The 24,864-nt window shown below is 29.5% G+C and overlaps 1 protein-coding gene across 1 annotated transcript in view; it reads right to left on the bottom strand.

Annotated features, from left to right (window-relative positions):
* DIP2 (disco-interacting protein 2) overlaps positions 1-24,864 on the bottom strand; it is a 635,079-nt gene that overhangs the window by 60,189 nt on the left and 550,026 nt on the right. The window contains 3 exon segments of the mRNA XM_075305884.1: positions 33-693; positions 752-1,121; positions 1,195-1,299. Coding sequence (XP_075161999.1) covers positions 33-693; positions 752-1,121; positions 1,195-1,299 — 1,136 coding nt within the window.

Raw genomic sequence — 24,864 nt, 5'->3', positions numbered from 1 at the left:
GGTAGAATAATTGAATGAAAACTATTGCATACCCATATCTCTCCTAAATGCGAGTCTCCACAGTGGCCTTTGGTTTCGGGATTAGCAATTATTACTTTTACACCAGGTAAAAGTTTCCCGGATTCTATAAGACATAAAGAATTTGGTGCTCCTCGTTCCACAAGCGCAACGCGATTATTCCGAAGAGCCCGCAAATCAACATATACTTGAGCACTTTCAGCTGAACTGGCACCTTGTACACATATAGCTGGATTTACTCTACATCCAAAAGAGGTAGACACACATCTAGTGTTTAAGCCAAGCGCTTGAAATAGTTTACAAAATTGCTGTGTGAGTTGTACTCTGGGCCTCTCTTCGGCAACAACCACACATGTACGAACGCACCTCAAATCAATATTTCGCTGCTTCAATACAGGTATAGAGTTGCTAAGTGCTTTTGTGCAAAGCTCGATAACTCCATAAGAGCAGAATGTATCTCGAACTCTATGCTGCGATAGAGTGGACAACCATAAACTTGGATTCGCTTCAACTTCGTATGGAGCAATTAAAATAGAATGGTGGCCGCTGTAAACTCCAATAAGTGTCCACATTGCAAAACCCAGACCGCAATAGGGATCTAAGCATAATGCGACGTGCCTCGAAGGATATAGCTCGCAAGCTAGTTTCAAACTGGCACAAATGCTGGAAAGGGAGCTGTAGAATACATTTTATTAGTGGGAGATGGAAAACCGTAAAGTGAGATATTCCTTACCGATGGCTTATATTGACGCCACTTAATCTGCCACAAGTTGACACACTGAAATCTAAGTAAGCGGTCGAATCCAATGGCGAGTTATATATGTTGGAGAGTTTCCGTTTGGGATTCTCGTCAATATCGAATATATTGGGCCATGTTTTTGGGTCTACTGAAGCCGCTGCTTCTCGCGATTTCAGTAATTTAATTATGGATTGAATGGACAACACAATAACGCTTTTGGAAACATCGACTATCATTCTTACAGTTGGCAACGTTGTAATTAAATTTTGTGGATGTGGAGGTCGAATGGTGATTGGTATAGCTCCTAAATAAAGACATCCATAAAATGCACAAAGCAAATCCAAGCCAGGAGGGAATATTAAAGCTTCAATGCATAAAGAAAAATACATTAGTCCATAACAATGCAATGAACAACAGAAGAGTTTTGAGATACTCACCAACATGATCATTGGGCTCTATTTTCCCCTTTTCCTGCAACAAAGCGGCTATTTTTTCAGCACGTTTATGCAACTCAGAGCAAGTGAGCGTTTTGGCAATGGATCCTTAAACGAAAATATTTTAATAATTATTTATTAGCGATCAAATATAACAATATATAACCTCCCACACCATATTCCTAAAAGTCGTAACATGTATAGCTACGGATGTACAGAGTTTTTTTTTAATAAAAACAACATTCGCATTCCTTCAAACAAAGTTGGCTTTTAATTTATTGATACAAAGTGGTGGTGAATATGGTTCAAAATGGGAAGATTTATACTGAAGACTGTGAAAATTCGCTCTAGCTGGAGATGAAACATGTATAGCTAGGATTGACTAGATTGGCTACCCAAAACCTTGGCTACCCATTCCTTGCAAATTCAGGCATGTTAACTGCCTGAAATTGGAAGTTGTGTTTATAAGGCATGCATGCGTACTGATTTTATATTCATGGGAGGTCTTCTAAAATCAGACCTGTAATTTGTTTTTTAAAAATTCCTCAAAAATAAAAATGGGACAAAAATCATAGTTTTGTTCTAGAAACAGTTAGTTATATTTCGAATAAAATGAGCTTTATTTCATTACAATCGGTGCACAACTTTTGATTTTGTTCACGATTTACTGAATTGATATAAATCGCGAAAAATATTAAATATACTTTAATTATTACATATTACTAAAGAAATAACATTTTCTAATGTCTAAGTGTGTGTATGTAATAAGTTAGTTTTTATAGTTCTGTTGATTAAGAACTGAATATTGTTTTTAAGGTTATTTGGGACGCTGAATCCAAATCTGCACTTGGTTGTGTTTCCATTATGCAGTAGTTACGAGTATGTAGGATTTTAACTTCCACATAGTTTTTTTCCACAAATTTACGCTAATATAGTAAATTTTTCGTAACCACAACGAAAACTAACTTAGCCAAAGGAAAACTTGTAAAATATTTTTTAGTTCACAAACGACGAAATGGGAAGAATTTTTGCTTGAATAAATTTCCAACACAGTTGTTAATGCATCCTTGATTGTATTATAAAAATACATACACGTACGAAAAGGATTGTTTTTCATATGTTTGGGTGTAAATATTATATGTTTGGAACTCAACTTTTTTAACACAATATTTTTAAGTACAGGCATATAATGTTTATAAACTAGCATAATATGTTTGGGATATATGTTAATATGATAGAACATATTACGTTTGGGACATAAAATTTATGTAAATATAATATGTTTGGATACAAAAATATATTAATCAACATATATGTGTTTAGAATGAGATTCCTAGAGAGATTGCTGCAAGTAGAAGAATGGAAATAACAAATTGGCGCCTTAAAAATATATATACACAAAGAAAATGTTATTACAATTTTTTTATAGCAGGTGAAACATATTATGTTTGAACAATACAAACAATATTTTGTTTGCACCAATCCTGAAAATATATGAATATGCTTGAAGCAAAATGTGTATCAATGTGTGGAAATTTAAAAAAGGAATTGCTACTAAAGTTAAACTTGCTAAGTCCCTCAATACGCCTTTTAATGCTAAAAGACTACAACGGCAAAAGAATAAATTATAACTCTACAACCTGGAACTAAGAATTCAACTTGATATTATATGTAGGTAATGTTTAACAAAATTAACTTTTATTTAAAAAAAAAATAAGTTCTAATTATTCAGTTTACTTTCAGAAAAACTAACTTAGCTTACAGACTTCTGATTTATTGGAAATCTAAGCGCATCTAAATATCAGAAGGAACATGCTGCCATGGTTATTATGATAAGGAAGATAATGAATTGTATAGTTTGTTTTTTCACCATTCAGTTGTTTGAACACAAATAACCAGATCCAATTTTTTTTTGTTTATAACATAATTCACAAAAATAAAATATTGAATCTGTTTTATAAGAAACGAATATGTTTTTATTTCAAACAAAATTAAATAAGATTCTGTGATTGTTTGATCACACAAATAACAAGATCCAATTTTTTTTGTTTATAACACACTGTTAGAAAAATATGTTTTTCATATGTTCCGATGTAAACAAAATGTGTTTCGGGCTCGACTTTAAACCACAATATATTTAAGTGCGAACATGTAATGTTCCTGAACTAACACTAAATGTTTGGGACATCTATGTTAATATGTTAGAATATATTATGTTTGGGGCATGAATGTTTCATAAAAATCATATGTGTGAATACAAACATATAAAAATTTACAAATTTCGACTAAACATACATATGTTGTGATATTTTATTCAAAGTGACAGAGAGAGTATAGAGAGAAATAGAGATGGAAACCGGGAGAGTTGACGAAAGATATCAATATAACACAGCAAAAGAGTCAAAAGAGAACAATTTCTGTGAAACCGCTTGTATGTTGTTTCGGAAAACTGTTTTATGATAAGGCCAAAAATTTGATATGTTTAAGTCTAAATATTATTTAATTTGAATAAAGAGAATATACATTCTGAACCAAGAGAATAGACATTTGAAAAACAAACAGCTTATGTTTTCGCCTTGAGAGCAGCATTTTATGTATGTGTGGACATGTGTTTTGTTTATCATTTTGGCATTATGGGCACAATTTTTTTCTTGGTTCGTTAAAAGAAATCAGGGGTCTTCATAAAAATAACGAAAGGGCACTATACTCTTTTTAGAGTTGGGACAGTAAAATGAAATAAGGAGGAAATAGTGAAAAATTACACAGTAAAATGTAAAAAAACAAACTTTAGTTCCTCTTTATTAAAAAGTAGTCCACGAGGAGTTGACGGACACCATCAAATATAAAAGAGGGCATTAAGTTCGAGTTTTACAGCTAAAACAATTTAAAAAGTTTATTTTCTTTAAAATGAATTATTAAAGAAAAATAAAAGGAATTTTAGAGCGATGGTGTTAAATGCTAGTAAAAAACTGTTCACTCCTAAATAAATTTATGTTTATATTGTAAAATTATGTATGTATGTTTATACTCGACTCCACGTTCTTCTTTTGTTAGTTTTTGAATTCCTTCCAAATTTTAAAGTTTTGTACAAAAACAGTTTTTTATTACAAGATTGTTATTTTTGCAATAAAAAATAATATTTTATCCAAAAATCAGTCAATTTCGTTTATATCAAGCACTGTTACTGACTATAAATCTTTAATAACGCACATTTCGAAGTTTCATTTAAAAAAAAAATTAATATAGTATAAATATAAATGTGTAAATTAAAAAAAAAAAAAAACAAAAAAAATGTTCGGTCGGAGCAGGGATTGAACCCACGACCCTTTGCATGCAAGGCAGACATGCTAACCACTGCTCCACGTAGCAAACAAATGTATGTTTCTGTTAAATAATGTTATGTTTGCATAGGCTCGTGGGCGCTGCAAACTATGCTACATAAATGTAACTTAAAACGATAATTATCTACTGGTGACTATAACAGCTACGTAGCCCAGTGGATAGTGTGTTGGCTTACAAACTGTATGGTCCTCGGTTCGATTCTCCGTGCAGGCGAAAGGTAAAATTTAAAAAATTTATAAAAGTGAATAATTTCTTCAACATTATTTGTATTACAGAGAAAGGTGCCAATAACTAAAAAAAATCGTGGAAGTGAAAATTACGACTATGTTAGGGAATGAGCACAATCGTGTTTGGGAAAAATTCTTCCAAGCATATAATATTTTTGGCTCAAAATGCTTCCAAACATATAATATGTTCACATAAAACAAACATATTAATGTTTCGGCAGTATGCAATAATATATGTGCTTCCTGCAAAATATGTTTGGAACATATGTTAAAGAAGCGATTTTTTTTGAGGGTGCATAATTCACAAAAATAAAATATTGAATCTGTTTTATAAGAAACGAATATGTTTTTATTTCAAACAAAATTAAATAAGATTTTGTGATTGAAATTTCTTGCCAATATCAATTTATTATTTCCCAATATCAACACTGTTAGAAAAATATGTTTTTCATATGTTCCGATGTAAACAAAATGTGTTTCGGGCTCGACTTTAAACCACAATATATTTAAGTGCGAACATGTAATGTTCCTGAACTAACACTAAATGTTTGGGACATCTATGTTAATATGTTAGAATATATTATGTTTGGGGCATGAATGTTTCATAAAAATCATATGTGTGAATACAAACATATAAAAATTTACAAATTTCGACTAAACATACATATGTTGTGATATTTTATTCAAAGTGACAGAGAGAGTATAGAGAGAAATAGAGATGGAAACCGGGAGAGTTGACGAAAGATATCAATATAACACAGCAAAAGAGTCAAAAGAGAACAATTTCTGTGAAACCGCTTGTATGTTGTTTCGGAAAACTGTTTTATGATAAGGCCAAAAATTTGATATGTTTAAGTCTAAATATTATTTAATTTGAATAAAGAGAATATACATTCTGAACCAAGAGAATAGACATTTGAAAAACAAACAGCTTATGTTTTCGCCTTGAGAGCAGCATTTTATGTATGTGTGGACATGTGTTTTGTTTATCATTTTGGCATTATGGGCACAATTTTTTTCTTGGTTCGTTAAAAGAAATCAGGGGTCTTCATAAAAATAACGAAAGGGCACTATACTCTTTTTAGAGTTGGGACAGTAAAATGAAATAAGGAGGAAATAGTGAAAAATTACACAGTAAAATGTAAAAAAACAAACTTTAGTTCCTCTTTATTAAAAAGTAGTCCACGAGGAGTTGACGGACACCATCAAATATAAAAGAGGGCATTAAGTTCGAGTTTTACAGCTAAAACAATTTAAAAAGTTTATTTTCTTTAAAATGAATTATTAAAGAAAAATAAAAGGAATTTTAGAGCGATGGTGTTAAATGCTAGTAAAAAACTGTTCACTCCTAAATAAATTTATGTTTATATTGTAAAATTATGTATGTATGTTTATACTCGACTCCACGTTCTTCTTTTGTTAGTTTTTGAATTCCTTCCAAATTTTAAAGTTTTGTACAAAAACAGTTTTTTATTACAAGATTGTTATTTTTGCAATAAAAAATAATATTTTATCCAAAAATCAGTCAATTTCGTTTATATCAAGCACTGTTACTGACTATAAATCTTTAATAACGCACATTTCGAAGTTTCATTTAAAAAAAAAATTAATATAGTATAAATATAAATGTGTAAATTAAAAAAAAAAAAAAACAAAAAAAATGTTCGGTCGGAGCAGGGATTGAACCCACGACCCTTTGCATGCAAGGCAGACATGCTAACCACTGCTCCACGTAGCAAACAAATGTATGTTTCTGTTAAATAATGTTATGTTTGCATAGGCTCGTGGGCGCTGCAAACTATGCTACATAAATGTAACTTAAAACGATAATTATCTACTGGTGACTATAACAGCTACGTAGCCCAGTGGATAGTGTGTTGGCTTACAAACTGTATGGTCCTCGGTTCGATTCTCCGTGCAGGCGAAAGGTAAAATTTAAAAAATTTATAAAAGTGAATAATTTCTTCAACATTATTTGTATTACAGAGAAAGGTGCCAATAACTAAAAAAAATCGTGGAAGTGAAAATTACGACTATGTTAGGGAATGAGCACAATCGTGTTTGGGAAAAATTCTTCCAAGCATATAATATTTTTGGCTCAAAATGCTTCCAAACATATAATATGTTCACATAAAACAAACATATTAATGTTTCGGCAGTATGCAATAATATATGTGCTTCCTGCAAAATATGTTTGGAACATATGTTAAAGAAGCGATTTTTTTTGAGGGTGAATTAATTAATTGTATTATTCGTGTTGGTTTTCAATCAAAATGGGTGATTGGTACTATCATTTTCGTGATTGAAGATATTTCAATTAAAAAAAGGATTGAATCCGCGATTTTCGTGATTTAAATAAAAAAAAAACATTTTGTATGTTGGCTCACAACAAAAAAAAATAAAACAGACATAAAAAATATCAACAGCGTTATCGCAACATATCCTTGAGAGAGGACATACAGCAGATTTTGATAACACAAAAGTATTGGACAGAGAGAAGAGAACTAATTCAAGATACACACTAGTCCTCCTGTCTATGATAACACCGGAAGCGATACTAGCATGATGAGGTCCCGTGGGATCTACAATAAAAACAGGATGGTAGAGAGGCTATCCCTAAGATATTTTCGATTATTTACTGTAGGTGGACTCATCCATGGTGCGTCATGTATATAGATATTTGTATATATAGATATTTGTTTCTAACTATTCGAGTTTTCTTTAATTTTAATTGGATACAGATACTGCTTAAAATTTTAATAAACATTCTAGACGCCCTTAAGTTTTGTCGGAGGCGTGGTACCTACGATATAAGTATACTTATCGGTGCTTGGTACAATATATTGTTTTTGTAGTTGAATATTCTGAACATACTGGATTCTTGAAGGGAAAACAGTACAACTTTTTTACTGGCGTTCGTTTTGTTCGCAGTATTATTGCCATAGTGATTACTTCAAACATGGTCCAAATTGAGGCACATCTTGCCAAATTTCAGGAGCCGATGGGTCTGGAACTTGTATAGAAATATAAAAACTTACACCCAGAAAAAAGTGTCTTCGAAACTAAAGGCAAAAATGTTCATCAATTTAGTTTAGCCATTTTATTTCCATTAAGATAAATTTGTGTGTGAAATAATAAAATTTACTTGTTTCAGTAAAAAACTCCTAAACTGAAAGCAGTTAGGAATAGTTCATTAATACTGTTTTCTTCGCTGGGTATAAGAATTTACTACTGAACAAAAAAAATTTATTCACTGCACGCTCACAAAAAATTGCTTCTGTAACATATACTTCCAAACATATTTTGCTTCAAGCATATACATTTTTGGGTATTGCCCAAACATTTATATGTTTGATCTCTTCCAATATATAAAGCATATTTCTAAACAATATATGTTTGGGTAGTCTAAGTTCCAAACATTTTGTATTTTTGCATCCAAATTCAATAATGTTGTCTTCCAAAAAACAATATGTTATTATGTGAACATATAATATGTTTGGAAGCATTTTGCACCCAAAAATATTATATGCTTAAAAAAAATTCTCCCAAACAATATTGTGCTCAAAATTTTATTTATTTATTTATATATTTAAAATCATAATGAATTATGAAAATAAACAGGTAATATAGGTGCTAACAACATAGGTTTTCGACCTGAATGCTCAAAATTTTGTTTCTGCCCAATTGTATATTCCCCCACATCTTTCTCACTTCCACGAGATTTTTTACTCCTTAGCACCTTTTTCTGTAATACAAACATTGTAGAAGAAATTATTCAATTGTATGATTTTTGTTTATTTTAATTCTACCTTTTGCCGGACGGGGATTCGAACAGCGGACCACACAGTTTGTAAGGATCAAAGAAGTAGCTGATCAATTGCCCAAGGAAAAATAAAATGTTAATTTTGTCATAACAAGCAACAACCACCAACTTAATTCAATATCGCTCCCTGTTAAATAGCGCTCCAAGCTTCTAAACACATATATGTTTATAGGCTATTTCTAAATTAATATATGTTTGCATCCAAGCATATTATATTTACAAACATTTTATGTCCCAAACATAATATGTTCTAACATATTAACATATATGTCCCAAACATGTTATGCTAGTTTATGAACATTATATGCTTGCACTCAAAAATATTGTGTTTAAAAATTTGTGTTCCAAACATATAATGTTTATAGCCAAACATATGAAAAACAGCCTTTTTCATCCGTGTGATAACAAAGCATTCGTAAAAATAAACAAAAACCGAACTAAACCCAAGTTTCCTCAAATTTAGTAAAATTTCTTATAAAATGATAATTCTGACTTCCTTTATTATAGAAAGCTTTTCATACATACGAATAACACTTGGCATAGAAAAATATTTTAGTTCGTTCGTACTAAGAATCCTTTCAAACCTTAAGGAAACATACTTGTTACACGGACGAAAAAGACTGTTTTTCATATGTTTGGGTATAAACATTATATGTTTGGAACTCAAATATTTAAACACAATATTTTTGAGTGCAAACATATAATGTTCATAAACTAGCATAATATGTTTGAGACATATATGTTAATATGGTAGAACATATTATGTTTGGGACATAAAATGTTTGTAAATATAATATGCTTGAATTCAAGCATATATTAATTTAGAAATAGCCCATAAACATATATGTGTTTACAAAGAGAGACAAAGTGTATGCTGGAAGTAAAATAATGAAAGTAACCAATTGGCGCATTACAAATATATATACACAAAGAAAATTTCATTAAATATAGGAAAAATACTACGTGTGAATATAAACAAGTATAAATTTACATATTATGAGTAAACATATATATGTTGTGATTGTATATGCTTAAGTAAAATATTAAAATGAGTATTCGGAGAGAAAATTCATTCGGAACCCAGATAAAATATATTTGAAAAAAAGAGCATGATTTTTGTTTATCATTTTCGCATTACGGGCACAATTTTTTTGTTTCGTCAAAACAAATCGGAACGTGGGACGAGTAAGTCAAAATATTCAAACAAAGGTAATTAAAGGGATCTTCATAAAAACTAACGAAAGGGCACTATACACTGAACAAAAAGCATGTCCGGTTCCAAAGATTGTGTCTCCACTTTAACAATTTTGGTATTGATTCCGAACCAAAGAAGCGGAGAATACAAGTAAGGATGCTTTTAAGACACAATTCTCTTTTAAATGGGGTTTTGTGTACTTGACTCTACGAAGCACATTTCAATTTTTCGTTTTTTCAGCTTTTTTTCATATGCTATAAAATGTCCGTTAAAAACAAGACTTCCAGTAGAAATTATGCTATGTTTCAAGTAAAAAATGTCTTTAAAATAAAGTATTGAAAAACATATCCTATTTTTTAATGATTTTTGCCTTGTAGTCAAGATGCAAAAATGCAACAAATTTAAAGACAGTTTCATTAATTTTAAAGAATTTTTCTGAATTATTAAATTCAAGTTGACCTTAGTCCAAAAATTTGTTCTTTCATGTTATGATACCCATTTTTAAGTCAAATCACTTAATTATAACGACAACACGACTTCATTGAAACTATCGACCTTTGAACATGGAAAAAACTTTATATTAGAGAAATACGTCTTCTAAGCTAAGCAAAAGTTGTATTCTTATTTTAAGGACATGAACTCTTTGGCCTCACGACAATATTTTTTCAGTGCACTCTCTTTAGAGTTGTGAAAGTAAAATGAAAACAGGGCAAAACAGTGAAAAATTAAACAGTAAGATCTATAAAAACAAAGATTAGTTCCTCTTTATTAATGAGTAGTCCAAGAAGAGTTGACGGATTTTTTCGAAAATAAAAGCGGGCATTGAGTTCGAAATTATTTCTCATTTTAGCGGCAAAACCAGAATAACATTACAACTTTTTCCGGTAAATTGTATTATAACATGGTGGGGAAAGATCCAAAGCAACAATTGAATAAGTTTATTTTTTTTAAAAGAAATTATTAAAGAAAAGTAAAAGGGTAAACATGGCCATTTTAACGCGATAATACCAATTTATACCGGCCTTAAGAATTAAATTAAGTACAAAATTATTCGTTAATAAAAATTCATATTTATTTGTATATCTAAATTATTGGGGTTACATGCTAGCAAACAATTGTTCACACCAAAATAAATGTATGTGCTGTTGTAAAATTACTGTTTACAATTTAAATATAATGTGCTTTTGAATGGTTATCGTTAACCTTAGGATTCGATGGAAAAATATTTTTATATACTCGAATTCTTCTTTTGTAAGAGTTTTTGAATTTCTTCGAAAATTTTAAACTTGTATACAAAAACCTTTATTTGTTACACAATTTTTATTTTTGCAATAAAAAAAATAATATTTGATTTGAACTCAGTCCATTTCGTTTATATCAAGCATTTTTCTTTTCTGACTTTAAGTCTTTTATAAAACACACTTTAAAATTTCGTAGTAAAAATTTAATATAATAGTATGTAATGCTGAACACATTTTCGGGAACTTCCGAACGAATCTGGAATATATGTTAAAAAATATATTTAAAAAAAATGGCGTTGGTCGAAGCAGGGATCGAACCCAGGACCCCTGTCACGCAAGGCGGACGACCAAGCACTGCTCCATGCTGCCAACAAATGTATGTTTAACAATGTTATGTTGTTAAACAATGTTATGTTTGCATCGGCTCGTGGGCGCCGCAAGCTATGCTATATAAATATAACTTATAACGATAATTATCTCTTGATGACCATAACAGCTACGTAGCCCAGTGGTTAGTGTGCTGGCATACAAGCTGTGTGGTCCACTGTTCGAATCCCCGTCCGGCAAAAGGTAAAATTGAACAAAAAAAATTATAAAATTTAATAATTTCTTCTACAATGTTTGTATTACAGAAAAAGGTGCTAAGAACTAAAAAAACTCATGGAAGTGAAAAAAATGTGAGGCAATATACAATTAGGCAGAAAAAAAATTTTGAGCACAATATTCTTTGGGAGAAAATTCTTCTCAGCATATAATATTTTTGGGTCAAAAATGCCTCCAAACATATTATATGTTCACATAATAACATATAGTTTTTTGGAAGACAACATTATTGAATTTGGAAATACAAAATGTTTGGAACTTAGACTACCCAAACATATTATATTGTTTAGACCAATATGCTTTCAAACATATTATATATTGGAAGAAATCAAACATATAAATGTTTGGGCAATACCCAAAAATGTATATGCTTCAAGCAAAATATGTTTGGGAGTATATGTTACAGAAGCGATTTTTTTGAGGGTGTAGAACTTTTCCTATATCTTTTTTGTCTACCTGTAATCGATATATTTGCGCGTCGGTTGTTTTTTAATTGGAATCGCGTTGTTATGGTATACGGAGATATTGTTAAAAAATAATATAGTAAAATAAATAATATAACAAATAAAATATATAAAATATTTGTTATTTTAAATTAGTGAGAAAAACTTTCGTTTTTTAATTACTAAACACAAATAACAAACAATAAGTCTATCAATGTTCGTGATGGTGTACAAAGAAAGAAAACACTAACAGAATAACAACCCCTTCATTCATCAGGTAACATTCAGGACGCTATCCTTTTGTGAAAAAATTGGTTTATGATTTTTTATATTTGTAGGCATTGGAAAATTAAAAGGAGGACAAAATCGTTAGGCAGCAGCTTATTAAAAGTGAAAGGTACACGAAGAAGAAAAAAATTACGTTTTACAGTTACATGGAAATTGGAAATAGTGGAATAATAAACTAATATTTCGATGCTGTTGATTCTTAATAAATATATATATATATATATATATATATATATATATATATATATATATATATATATATATATATATATATATATATATATATATATATATATATATATATATATATATATATATATATATATATATATATATATATATATATATATATATATATATATATATATATATATATATATTTATATATATATAATTATTATTTATATATATATAAATATATATATTTATATATATATAAATATATATATTTATATATATATAAATATATATATTTATATATATATATATATATATATATATATATATATATATATATATATATATATATATATTATATATATATATATATATATATATATATATATATATATATATATATATATATATATATATATATATATATATATATATATAAATAATTAAAATTGTATTTAAAAACTAAGATAAGCAGTTCTGATTTGAAGTAAAAGGTTTACAACAAATATGTAAGATTTATCCAAATGATTGAAAAAAGTTCAATAAAATCATTCCATATATGAATTCAATTCAGTTAATTTTTTTCATTCTGCAGTATAGTGGTACATAAATATAGGAAAATTTTAACTTATATATGGAATGCATTCTACCTAATTTCTATGAAAATCACATCGTTCAAACAAATAAAAATGTCTTTGGCGCTATACGAAGTTCAACTTTATTCACAATGAGTTCATTTTAACTTAAAGAGGGGGTTACTTATTCTGGGTGTAGATCGAACACGATTTCTATGAAGTTCTAATAACTTTTTTGCGCTTGTAGTTTCACTATAGTGCATATATCCACGTAAGACATAAAAATTATGTACTACCAAGCAACGAAACCAATAGAAACTTTCAAAATGACAAATTCTTCTAAATAACGGTATTTTCTGAAAGGATGTTAGTTATTATTATTTGTTCCAAACACAAAAATCGCAATTTCTTCACGCTGCTTTTTAAACTGTGCTAAAATCACTAATGTAATTAGTGGTAGGTCCCATTGGACCTCATCACGCAGAAGTGCACTAAACTTTTTCAAACACCTATAAAAACCAATTTAAGGATTCAATCACATAAAAGTTTAAAGTTTTCAACTCAAAACACTTTAATACAAGAAGTCATAAACCAGTACGCTACAAATCATATATTTAAAAGACGAAGTTATGTATGAATAAAAAACAAAAGGGTCCAGCGGGACCTCATCACGCACAGAAGGGCTAGAAACAAAAGAAAGCAGCTGATTTTTATCAATTTAGAATCTTGCAATATTAACTAATAAACCACAAAAAATCCCATTGGAGACTTCAGGGGGAACACAACTAAAACTCTACATAAAATTTACATATAAGAACGAACGAACTCGAAACAATGAGACTGACAAAAATTGATTTTTTACACACTTTTTTATTTTAAAATAAAGTTAATACCATTTAATTCAATATTCATTTCGATATATTTTTTTTCTTCTATTTATATTTATTTAAAAGTGCACTTAATTTTATACTTTTTCACACGTCAAAAACCAAGTGCTTACTTGCTCTCTTTTTGAAGCCGTTTTAAAGAGTACAGATGGAATAAAACAAAAACAAATACACATTGTAAAACCTTGTTTGTATAAGAAACAGTGATGCCACACTTTTTGACAAATTTCTAACTTTGATTTTGTATTTTTGGCCAAAGGGATCGACCACTGTGCATAGATCTCACATGTTTAGAAAGCTAACCATTCTGCGGGCGGCGAATCACAATTATATTATTTTCTCTTGTCTTTTTCAATACGTTGACAGTTGACTCAACCACTGACATTTGCTTCTCTGCCAAGTATTTCAATTGTGCTGATTTTCAAGCAAATTCTTCATATTATTTCAATGCTCCCTCGATCGTCTGCGTCCATAATGCCAAAAATTATATGGTAGAAAGATCCGATAAAATCCAAGGGAGACCTCTTTTTATCGCTGCATTTCATTATGAGACAATAGTAAGTTGGTCATGATTTCCAGCTGTGGCTCGCACTGATGTTCAAACGACGTCAACCGAGCACATATAGTTTTGCAATTTTCCAATTGAGCCAACGTTACGAAATATCCGTGCAAATCAATGTTCGTTTTTAAATTCGAAGATGATGTCATACGATTAAGCGTACCAACTTTATCCATCTATAATATAGTTCCATTCCCCAGCTTCTATACATTAGTTCCAAAAACCGGAATTGCAACCGCTCGACGAGTACTTGCTATTAGCACCATCACCATCCATAATATTGCCGTCAGGTGTACATTTTTATTTGATCTTCTACAATCTTTTTTAGTCACGTATGATTGAGACACGTGCACCTCACTTTCATCGTCACCCTTTGTCTCACATCCAATGTTTACTCCACAGCATGTTCTCCATCAATTTAACTCCACAATGTAGTGTGTGTTTCAGAATGTATTTCTTTGATGATACGATCAGCCAATTCACTTTTGGCTAACACTATAGGATGTTTTCTAGCGTAGCTTAATGTAGCATTCTCCAACCGACCACTAATTCTCAATACTCCTACAGCATCAATAAACGTATTTAAAGAACATATTCTGCTCCTCGTTGAAATTTCTCTTCCGTATTTCAGACAAAATATTTCTTCTTCAAAAAGATCTGCTTGAACGGCCTTTATTATTATATTTTCTGCTCTTTCCAAGTCCTCCACTGCCAAGCCGGTATCCACTAGCTCCTCTTTAGCTTTTCTTATAAATTTTCGCATATATGCTACAATCCTTAAAATTTTTTTTTGTAGCTGAATATTCTGGATATGAGTTTAGTAAACACATTATCTTCTCTCTTGACCGCTGAAGTAGCACCAGTAAATTGATGCTCCGTCTTCTTAGGCCAATTTTTCTGATCTTTCAGCCAATTGGTTCCATTCCACCATAGCTCATGTGATTTAAGTTGATCTGGTCTCAATCCCCTTGATGCAGCATCTGCTGGATTCTCCTTGGACCGTACCTGAACTCGAGTCCTTACAAATTTGTCCTTAACTTTAACAGCATTTGTAATCCAAGGCAGGGCAATTGTCGAGTCACTCCACAGATATATCTGCTTTTCTCGACCCATTACTGTTCTCACACGATGGAGAAACTTGGCCAGGAGGTGTGCTGCACAGTTACAGCTTTGGCACCCACCACGGAAGCCACCATGCTGCAATGGATAGCATGCCCGCCTTGCATACACAAGGTCGTGGGTTCGACTCCTGCTTCGACCGAACACCAAAAAAAAAAAGTATTTCAGCGGTAGATTAGCCCACCTCAGTAATGCTGGTGACATTTCTGAGGATTTCAAAACTTCTCTAAGTGGTTTCACTGCAATGTGGAACGCCGTTCGGACTCGGCTATAAAAAGGAGGTCCCTTGTCATTGAGCTTATCATGGAATCGGGCAGCACTAAGTGATAAGAGAGAAGTTCACCAATGTGGTATCACAATGGACTGAATAGTCTAAGTGAGCCTGATATATATATATATATATATATATATATATATATATATATATATATATATATATATATATATATATATATATATATATATATATATATATATATATATATATATATATATATATATATATATATATATAATATATATATATATATATATATATATATATATATATATATAATATATATATATATATATATATATATATATATATATATATATATATATATATATATATATATATATATATATATATATATATATATATATATATATATATATATATATATATATATATATATATATATATATATATATATATATATATATATATATATATATATATATATATATATATATATATATATATATATATATATATATATATATATATATATATATATATATATATATATATATATATATATATATATATATATATATATATATATATATATATATATATATATGCGTATAGGATGTTTTGGGGACAGCAAAATTTTCTTATATTTCCGCGCTCATTCGATTAAATTTCACTTTCTGGTCCTACGTAAACCGATTTTAGCTCCATTTATTGTAAGGAGTGGCATATATTTACATTATTATGCGTTGCGTATTTTTCAAGGACACTACAAGTCTTTCGTATATTACAGGGACTTGTCCTCAAATCATACGTTGTACATAACACTCAACATTGTTGCCGCGCATACCTCCTTTTTATAGGTTGTTGTCTATACTAATTAGTTCGTCCATGCAACTTTGTTTCTATTAACATTTATATTGGTGGCCGCCAGATGGCCACCTTTACATTCGTTATCCTCATAACATGGAGCCATCGTGGTCCAACGGTTAACATGACCGCATCTCATATCAAAAATTATGGGTTCAATCCCCATTGCCGTGGAATGTCAAAATTTCCGCATACATTTTTGTAAAAATCTTCTTTGTCAAATTTTCAATTCTATAGAAAACTTTGACACACATTATTTCTTTAAAAAAATTTTAAAATTGTGTTTCTATACAACTTCTTCTTAAACACTTTATTCCTATGTAAGCATCAATTTATATAGAAATAAAATTTTTAGCAATAATGTCTATACAAATACAATTTTGATTAAATTTTTGCAGCCAAAATTTTGAAAAAGCGCAACATTTTGCCGAACTTTTGACAATAAAGAAATAAAATTAAAAACAAAACCTGTAGAGGCAAAATTCTGTAGAAGCAAAATTTTTACAAAACTTTCTGTTAGTTTTTAACAACAATTTCTGCAGAAATCAAGTTTTGAAAGGAAAATTTGGTAACAAGAATTTCTATAGAAACAAAATATTAACAAAATTATCTACAGAAATAACATTTTTAACAAGAATTTCTTCTAATCTTCTGTAGAAACAAAACTTTGAGAAGGACAATCTTGAGAAAAAATTTAGTGGAAGCAAATTAAAAAATTTTCCAATAGAAATAAACATTTTAACAAGAATTTTCATAGAAACAAAGTTAAGACAAGATTTTCGAAGATCATTTTTAAACAATTTAATATAGAAATTAATAGTTTATTGAAACACAATTTGAAAAAAAAATCTATAGAAAATATATAACGAAATTTTCAATAAAAACACAATGTTGTTATAGTTTAAAGAAACAATATGTGCGTGAAGATAAATTGTAAATTGTAAATAGCTAAGACACAAACCAGACAGATTTAGCGGCGCACCGAATGGGTTAATTGAGTTATGCTAAAGCGACCAAAAAATGGTTATATTTATTTTGACTAATTTTAACCAATAATAAATTAACTAACCGACAAATTTGATACCATAATAAAGGTCTCGGAGTGCACTTTCAGAATATAAGGTCACATGGATAAAAGACACAATAACGATTGAGATATTGCAGAAATAAAACCGCACTAATAGATCATTATTTTTTATAAATTCAGGCCACTGTGCAAAACTGCCCATGATATTTTGGTACCAGGAGAAAGGGCGTGACGTGTACTTTCTGGCTATATGGTCGCTATATTCGAAACCAATCCAGAAATTTGTGTTTTATGCAATTTAAAGGAAAGATACTAACTTGGATGTATTAATATAAGGAAAAATGTCCCACTGTGCAAAACTGCCCAGGATATTTTGGTATCGAGAGAAAGGGCCAATCCAGAAATTTGTGTTTTATGCAAGTTAAAGGAAAAATACTGACTTGGATGTATTAATATAAGGAAAAATGTCCCACTGTGCAAAACTGCCCAGGATATTTTGGTATCGGGAGAAAGGGCGTTACATGTACTTTATGGATAAAATATTTCTATATTCGAAATCAATCCAGAAAATTGTGTTTTATCCAAGTTAATAGGAAATTACGAACTTTGATAGAAATATAAGAAAACTGGCACTGTGCCAAACTGCCCACGATATTTTGGTATCAGGAGAAAGACCGTGACATGTACTTTCGGTTAAAAGGTTTTTATATCCAATACCAATCCAGAAATGTGTGTTTTGTCCAATGCAAACTACGTTCGAAATATAAAGAAAAATATCCCACTGTGCAAAACTGCCCAGGATATTTTGGTATCAGAAGAAAGGGCGTGACGTGTACTTTCTGGCTATGTGGTCGCTATATTCGAAACCAATCCAGAAATTTGTGTTTTATGCAATTTAAAGGAAACATACTAACTTGGATGTATTAATATAAGGAAAAATGTCCCACTGTGCAAAACTGCCCAGGATATTTTGGAATCGGGAGAAAGGGCGTGACGTGTACTTTTTGGCTATATGGTCGCTATATTCGAAACCAATCCAGAAATTTGTGTTTTATGCAATTTAAAGGAAACATACTAACTTGGATGTATTCATATAAGGAAAAATGTCCCACTGTGCAAAACTGCCCAGGATTTTTCGGTATCAGGAGAAAGGGCGTGACATGTTCTTTACGGCTATATGGTCGCTATATTCGAAACCAATCCAGAAATTTGTGTTTTACATGTCACGCCCTTTCTCCTGATACCAAAATATCCTGGGCAGTTTGGCACAGTGGGCCAGTTTTTTTTATATTTCTATCATAGTTCGTAATTTCCTATTAACTTTGATAAAACACAATTTTCTGGATTGATTTCGAATATAGAAATCTTTTATCCATAAAGTACATGTCACGCCCTTTCTCCCGATACCAAAATATCCTGGGCAGTTTTGCACAGTGGGACATTTTTCCTTATATTAATACATCCAAGTTAGTATTTTTCCTTTAAATTGCATAAAACACAAATTTCTGGATTGGTTTCGAATATAGCGACCATATAGCCAGAAAGTACACGTCACGCCCTTTCTCCTGATACCAAAATATCATGGGCAGTTTTGCACAGTGGCCTGAATTTATAAAAAATAATGATCTATTAGTGCGGTTTTATTTCTGCAATATCTCAATCGTTATTGTGTCTTTTATCCATGTGACCTTATATTCTGAAAGTGCACTCCGAGACCTTTATTATGGTATCAAATTTGTCGGTTAGTTAATTTATTATTGGTTAAAATTAGTCAAAATAAATATAACCATTTTTTGGTCGCTTTAGCATAAGTCAATTAACCCATTCGGTGCGCCGCTAAATCTGTCTGGTTTGTGTCTTAGCTATTTACAATTTACAATTTATCTTCACGCACATAGAAACAATATGACTAAAGTTTATGCAGAAATAACATTTTGGTTAAATTTTTAAACATTTCTACAAGAAAACAAAAAAGTTTGTCGACAAAAAATTTTTGACCAAACTTTCTAAAGAAAAAAAAAACGAATTTCTATAAAACTTTTGACATACGTGGAAAAAAAAATTATATATTGAAAAAGCATTTTGAAACAAACTTTTCTTAAAAAAGTTGCTAAAATATTAAAAAAAAAGAAATTTCGACAAAACTTTCTATATGAACAAAATGATCTACAGAAGAAAAAATCTATAGAAGCAAGATGTGACAAAGTTCTCTTTTTTTAACAAATTTTTGGCCAAATTTTCTATGGAATCACAATTTTGACCAAGTTGCCTATACAAACACAATTTTTTTTTAAATTAAATTAAAATTGTGATAAAATGTACTTAAGAAATACAATTTTACCAACATTTTCTAAATAAATAATATTTTGACGTATAAATTAAATTGCATAAAACACAAATTTCTGGATTGGTTTCGAATATAGCGACCATATAGCCAGAAAGTACACCGTCACGCCCTTTCTTCTGATACCAAAATATCCTGGGCAGTTTTGCACAGTGGGATATTTTTCTTTATATTTCGAACGTAGTTTGCATTTTTGCATAAAATTGGACAAAACACACATTTTTGGATTGGTATTGGATATAAAATCCTTTTAGCCGTAAAGTACATGTCACGCCCTTTCTCCTGATACCAAAATATACTGGGCAATTTGGCACAGTGGGCCAGTTTTCTTTATATTTCTATCATAGTTCGTAATTTCCTATTAACTTGGATAAAACACAATTTTCTGGATTGATTTCGAATATAGAAATCTTTTATCCATAAAGTACATGTCACGCCCTTTCTCCCGATACCAAAAATATCCTGGGCAGTTTTGCACAGTGGGACATTTTTCCTTATATTAATACATCCAAGTTAGTATGTTTCCTTTAAATTGCATAAAACACAAATTTCTGGATTGGTTTCGAATATAGCGACCATATAGCCGTAAAGAACATGTCACGCCCTTTCTCCTGATACCGAAAAATCCTGGGCAGTTTTGCACAGTGGGACATTTTTCCTTATATTAATACATCCAAGTTAGTATGTTTCCTTTAAATTGCATAAAACACAAATTTCTGGATTGGTTTCGAATATAGCGACCATATAGCCAAAAAGTACACGTCACGCCCTTTCTTCTGATACCAAAATATCCTGGGCAGTTTTGCACAGTGGGACATTTTTCCTTATATTAATACATCCAAGTTAGTATTTTTCCTTTAAATTGCATAAAACACAAATTTCTGGATTGGTTTCGAATATAGCGACCATATAGCCAGAAAGTACACGTCACGCCCTTTCTTCTGATACCAAAATATCCTGGGCAGTTTTGCACAGTGGGATATTTTTCTTTATATTTCGAAAGTAGTTTGCATTTGTGCATAAAATTGGACAAAACAGACATTTTTGGATTGGTATTGGATATAAAATCCTTTTAGCCGTAAAGTACATGTCACGCCCTTTCTCCTGATACCAAAATATCCTGGGCAGTTTGGCACAGTGGGCCAGTTTTCTTTATATTTCTATCATAGTTTGTAATTTCCTATTAACTTGGATAAAACACAATTTTCTGGATTGATTTCGAATATAGAAATCTTTTACCCATAAAGAACATGTCACGCCCTTTCTCCCGATACCAAAATATCCTGGGCAGTTTTGCACAGTGGGACATTTTTCCTTATATTAATACATCCAAGTTAGTATTTTTCCTTTAAATTGCATAAAACACAAATTTCTGGATTGGTTTCGAATATAGCGACCATATAGCCAGAAAGTACACGTCACGTCCTTTCTTCTGATACCAAAATATCCTGGGCAGTTTTGCACAGTGGGATATTTTTCTTTATATTTCGAACGTAGTTTGCATTTTTGCATAAAATTGGACAAAGCATACATTTCTGGATTGGTATTGGATATAAAAACCATTTAGCCGTAAAGTACATGTCACGCCCTTTCTCCTGATACCAAAATATCCTGGGCAGTTTGGCACAGTGGGCCAGTTTTCTTTATATTTCTATCATAGTTCGTAATTTCCTATTAACTTGGATAAAACACAAATTTCTGGATTGGTTTCGAATATAGCGACCATATAGCCGTAAAGTACATGTCACGCCCTTTCTCCTGATACCAAAATATCCTGGGCAGTTTGGCACAGTGGGCCAGTTTTTTTTATATTTCTATCATAGTTCGTAATTTCCTATTAACTTTGATAAAACACAATTTTCTGGATTGATTTCGAATATAGAAATCTTTTATCCATAAAGTACATGTCACGCCCTTTCTCCCGATACCAAAATATCCTGGGCAGTTTTGCACAGTGGGACATTTTTCCTTATATTAATACATCCAAGTTAGTATTTTTCCTTTAAATTGCATAAAACACAAATTTCTGGATTGGTTTCGAATATAGCGACCATATAGCCAGAAAGTACACGTCACGCCCTTTCTCCTGATACCAAAATATCATGGGCAGTTTTGCACAGTGGCCTGAATTTATAAAAAATAATGATCTATTAGTGCGGTTTTATTTCTGCAATATCTCAATCGTTATTGTGTCTTTTATCCATGTGACCTTATATTCTGAAAGTGCACTCCGAGACCTTTATTATGGTATCAAATTTGTCGGTTAGTTAATTTATTATTGGTTAAAATTAGTCAAAATAAATATAACCATTTTTTGGTCGCTTTAGCATAAGTCAATTAACCCATTCGGTGCGCCGCTAAATCTGTCTGGTTTGTGTCTTAGCTATTTACAATTTACAATTTATCTTCACGCACATAGAAACAATATGACTAAAGTTTATGCAGAAATAACATTTTGGTTAAATTTTTAAAACATTTCTACAAGAAAACAAAAAAGTTTGTCGACAAAAAATTTTTGACCAAACTTTCTAAAGAAAAAAAAAAACGAATTTCTATAAAACTTTTGACATACGTGGAAAAAAAAATTATATATTGAAAAAGCATTTTGAAACAAACTTTTCTTAAAAAAGTTGCTAAAATATTAAAAAAAAAGAAATTTCGACAAAACTTTCTATATGAACAAAATGATCTACAGAAGAAAAAATCTATAGAAGCAAGATGTGACAAAGTTCTCTTTTTTAACAAATTTTTGGCCAAATTTTCTATGGAATCACAATTTTGACCAAGTTGCCTATACAAACACAATTTTTTTTAAATTAAATTAAAATTGTGATAAAATGTACTTAAGAAATACAATTTTACCAACATTTTCTAAATAAATAATATTTTGACGTATAAATTAAATTAAAAAAAATCTAAAAACCACAATTTTGGCAAAATTTTATAAAGAAATCAAATTTTCACAACATTTTCTATTTTTTTAAATTAAATTAAAATTGTGATAAAATGTACTTAAGAAATACAATTTTACCAATATTTTCTAAATAAATAATATTTTGACATATAAATTAAATTAAAAAATCGAAAACCACTATTTTGGCAAAATTTTATAAAAAAATCAAATTTTCACAACATTTTCTATATATATATTATTTAAAAACATTGAATTTTTCATAAAATGTACTTACGAAATAAAGTTTTAACAAAATTTTCGATAGAAATAAAATTTTGACAAAGTTTTCTAAAGAAATAAAATTTTGACAATAATTAAAATATATATATATATATATATATATATATATATATATATAATATATATATATATATATATATATATATATATATATATATATATATATATATATATAATATATATTAATATATATATATATATATATATATATATATATATATATATATATATATATATATATATATATATATATATATATATATATATATATATATATATATATATATATATATATATATATATATATATATATATATATATATAATATATATATATATATATATATATATATATATATATATATATATATATATATATATATATATATATATATATATATATATATATATATATATATATATATATATATATATATATATATATATATATATATATATATATATATATATATATATATATATATATATATATATATATATATATATATATATATATATATATATATATATATATATATATATATATATATATATATATATATATATATATATATATATATATTATATATATATTATATATATATATATATATATATATATATATATATATATATATATATATATATATATATATATATATATATATAATATATATATATATATATATATATAAAGTATCCCTGACGCTTTCCCTAGGCGTTCTGTGTTTTTCTTTAAATCTGATTATAATGCGGTGTTTAAAATCTGTTTTAAATCTTTTAAATCTGTTTAACGATATATATTGAACAAATGACTCCTAAAAACTCTTCACTTTGCCGACAGCGATAAGGTAACTGAATCCTATATATTTTCACTTGGTAACACTGGAATGAGATACTAGTTTTGCGAAATTCCCGCCATTTTTCAATGATTTGTTTTTCTGTAGCATATAGTATAGTATAGCATATGTATTATACATGTTAGAGGTCTGCACACTTCCATTTGTAAATGCAGAGTACACGTGTACTTGCTAAATGAGTACATATATTTGAGAAAGTCGCAAAACAATTGGTACACATTTTAATGAACACCAAAAGCCACGAGTAACTTCTTGTTGCTACTCTGATGTCTTTACTACCAACAAACACATATTCCTCTTTCTCTCTTATTGAAGTGTACTCAGAGTGATTACGTCGAGTATGTTGCGAGAACAAAACTTCATAGAGTACTCCATGTACCACGTGCAGTTTCAAAAATACAAGAAAACAGTTACTCTCCATATGTTTTCGGATTGATATAAAGAACGGCAAACGTTAAGGTAAGTGTGTGACATACATACATATATGAAATATGTGACATACATACATATCTATGATTAATAATAATGGAAAGTTTTGCTTCGCACATAACTGAGCAATACTTGTGGTACCACGTGAAGTGAAGAGAATTCATGTTGTACTTTTTCTCAAGTACTTACATTTTTATTGTTCCTTTTTTTCGGAACACATATTGTTTCGGATAAGTAC

Source organism: Haematobia irritans, chromosome 4 (genome assembly GCF_050003625.1).
Source record: "Haematobia irritans isolate KBUSLIRL chromosome 4, ASM5000362v1, whole genome shotgun sequence".
NCBI lineage: Eukaryota > Metazoa > Arthropoda > Insecta > Diptera > Muscidae > Haematobia > Haematobia irritans.
The sequence above is the reverse complement of the archived record's forward strand: the minus strand, read 5'-3'. Positions and strand labels throughout refer to the sequence as shown.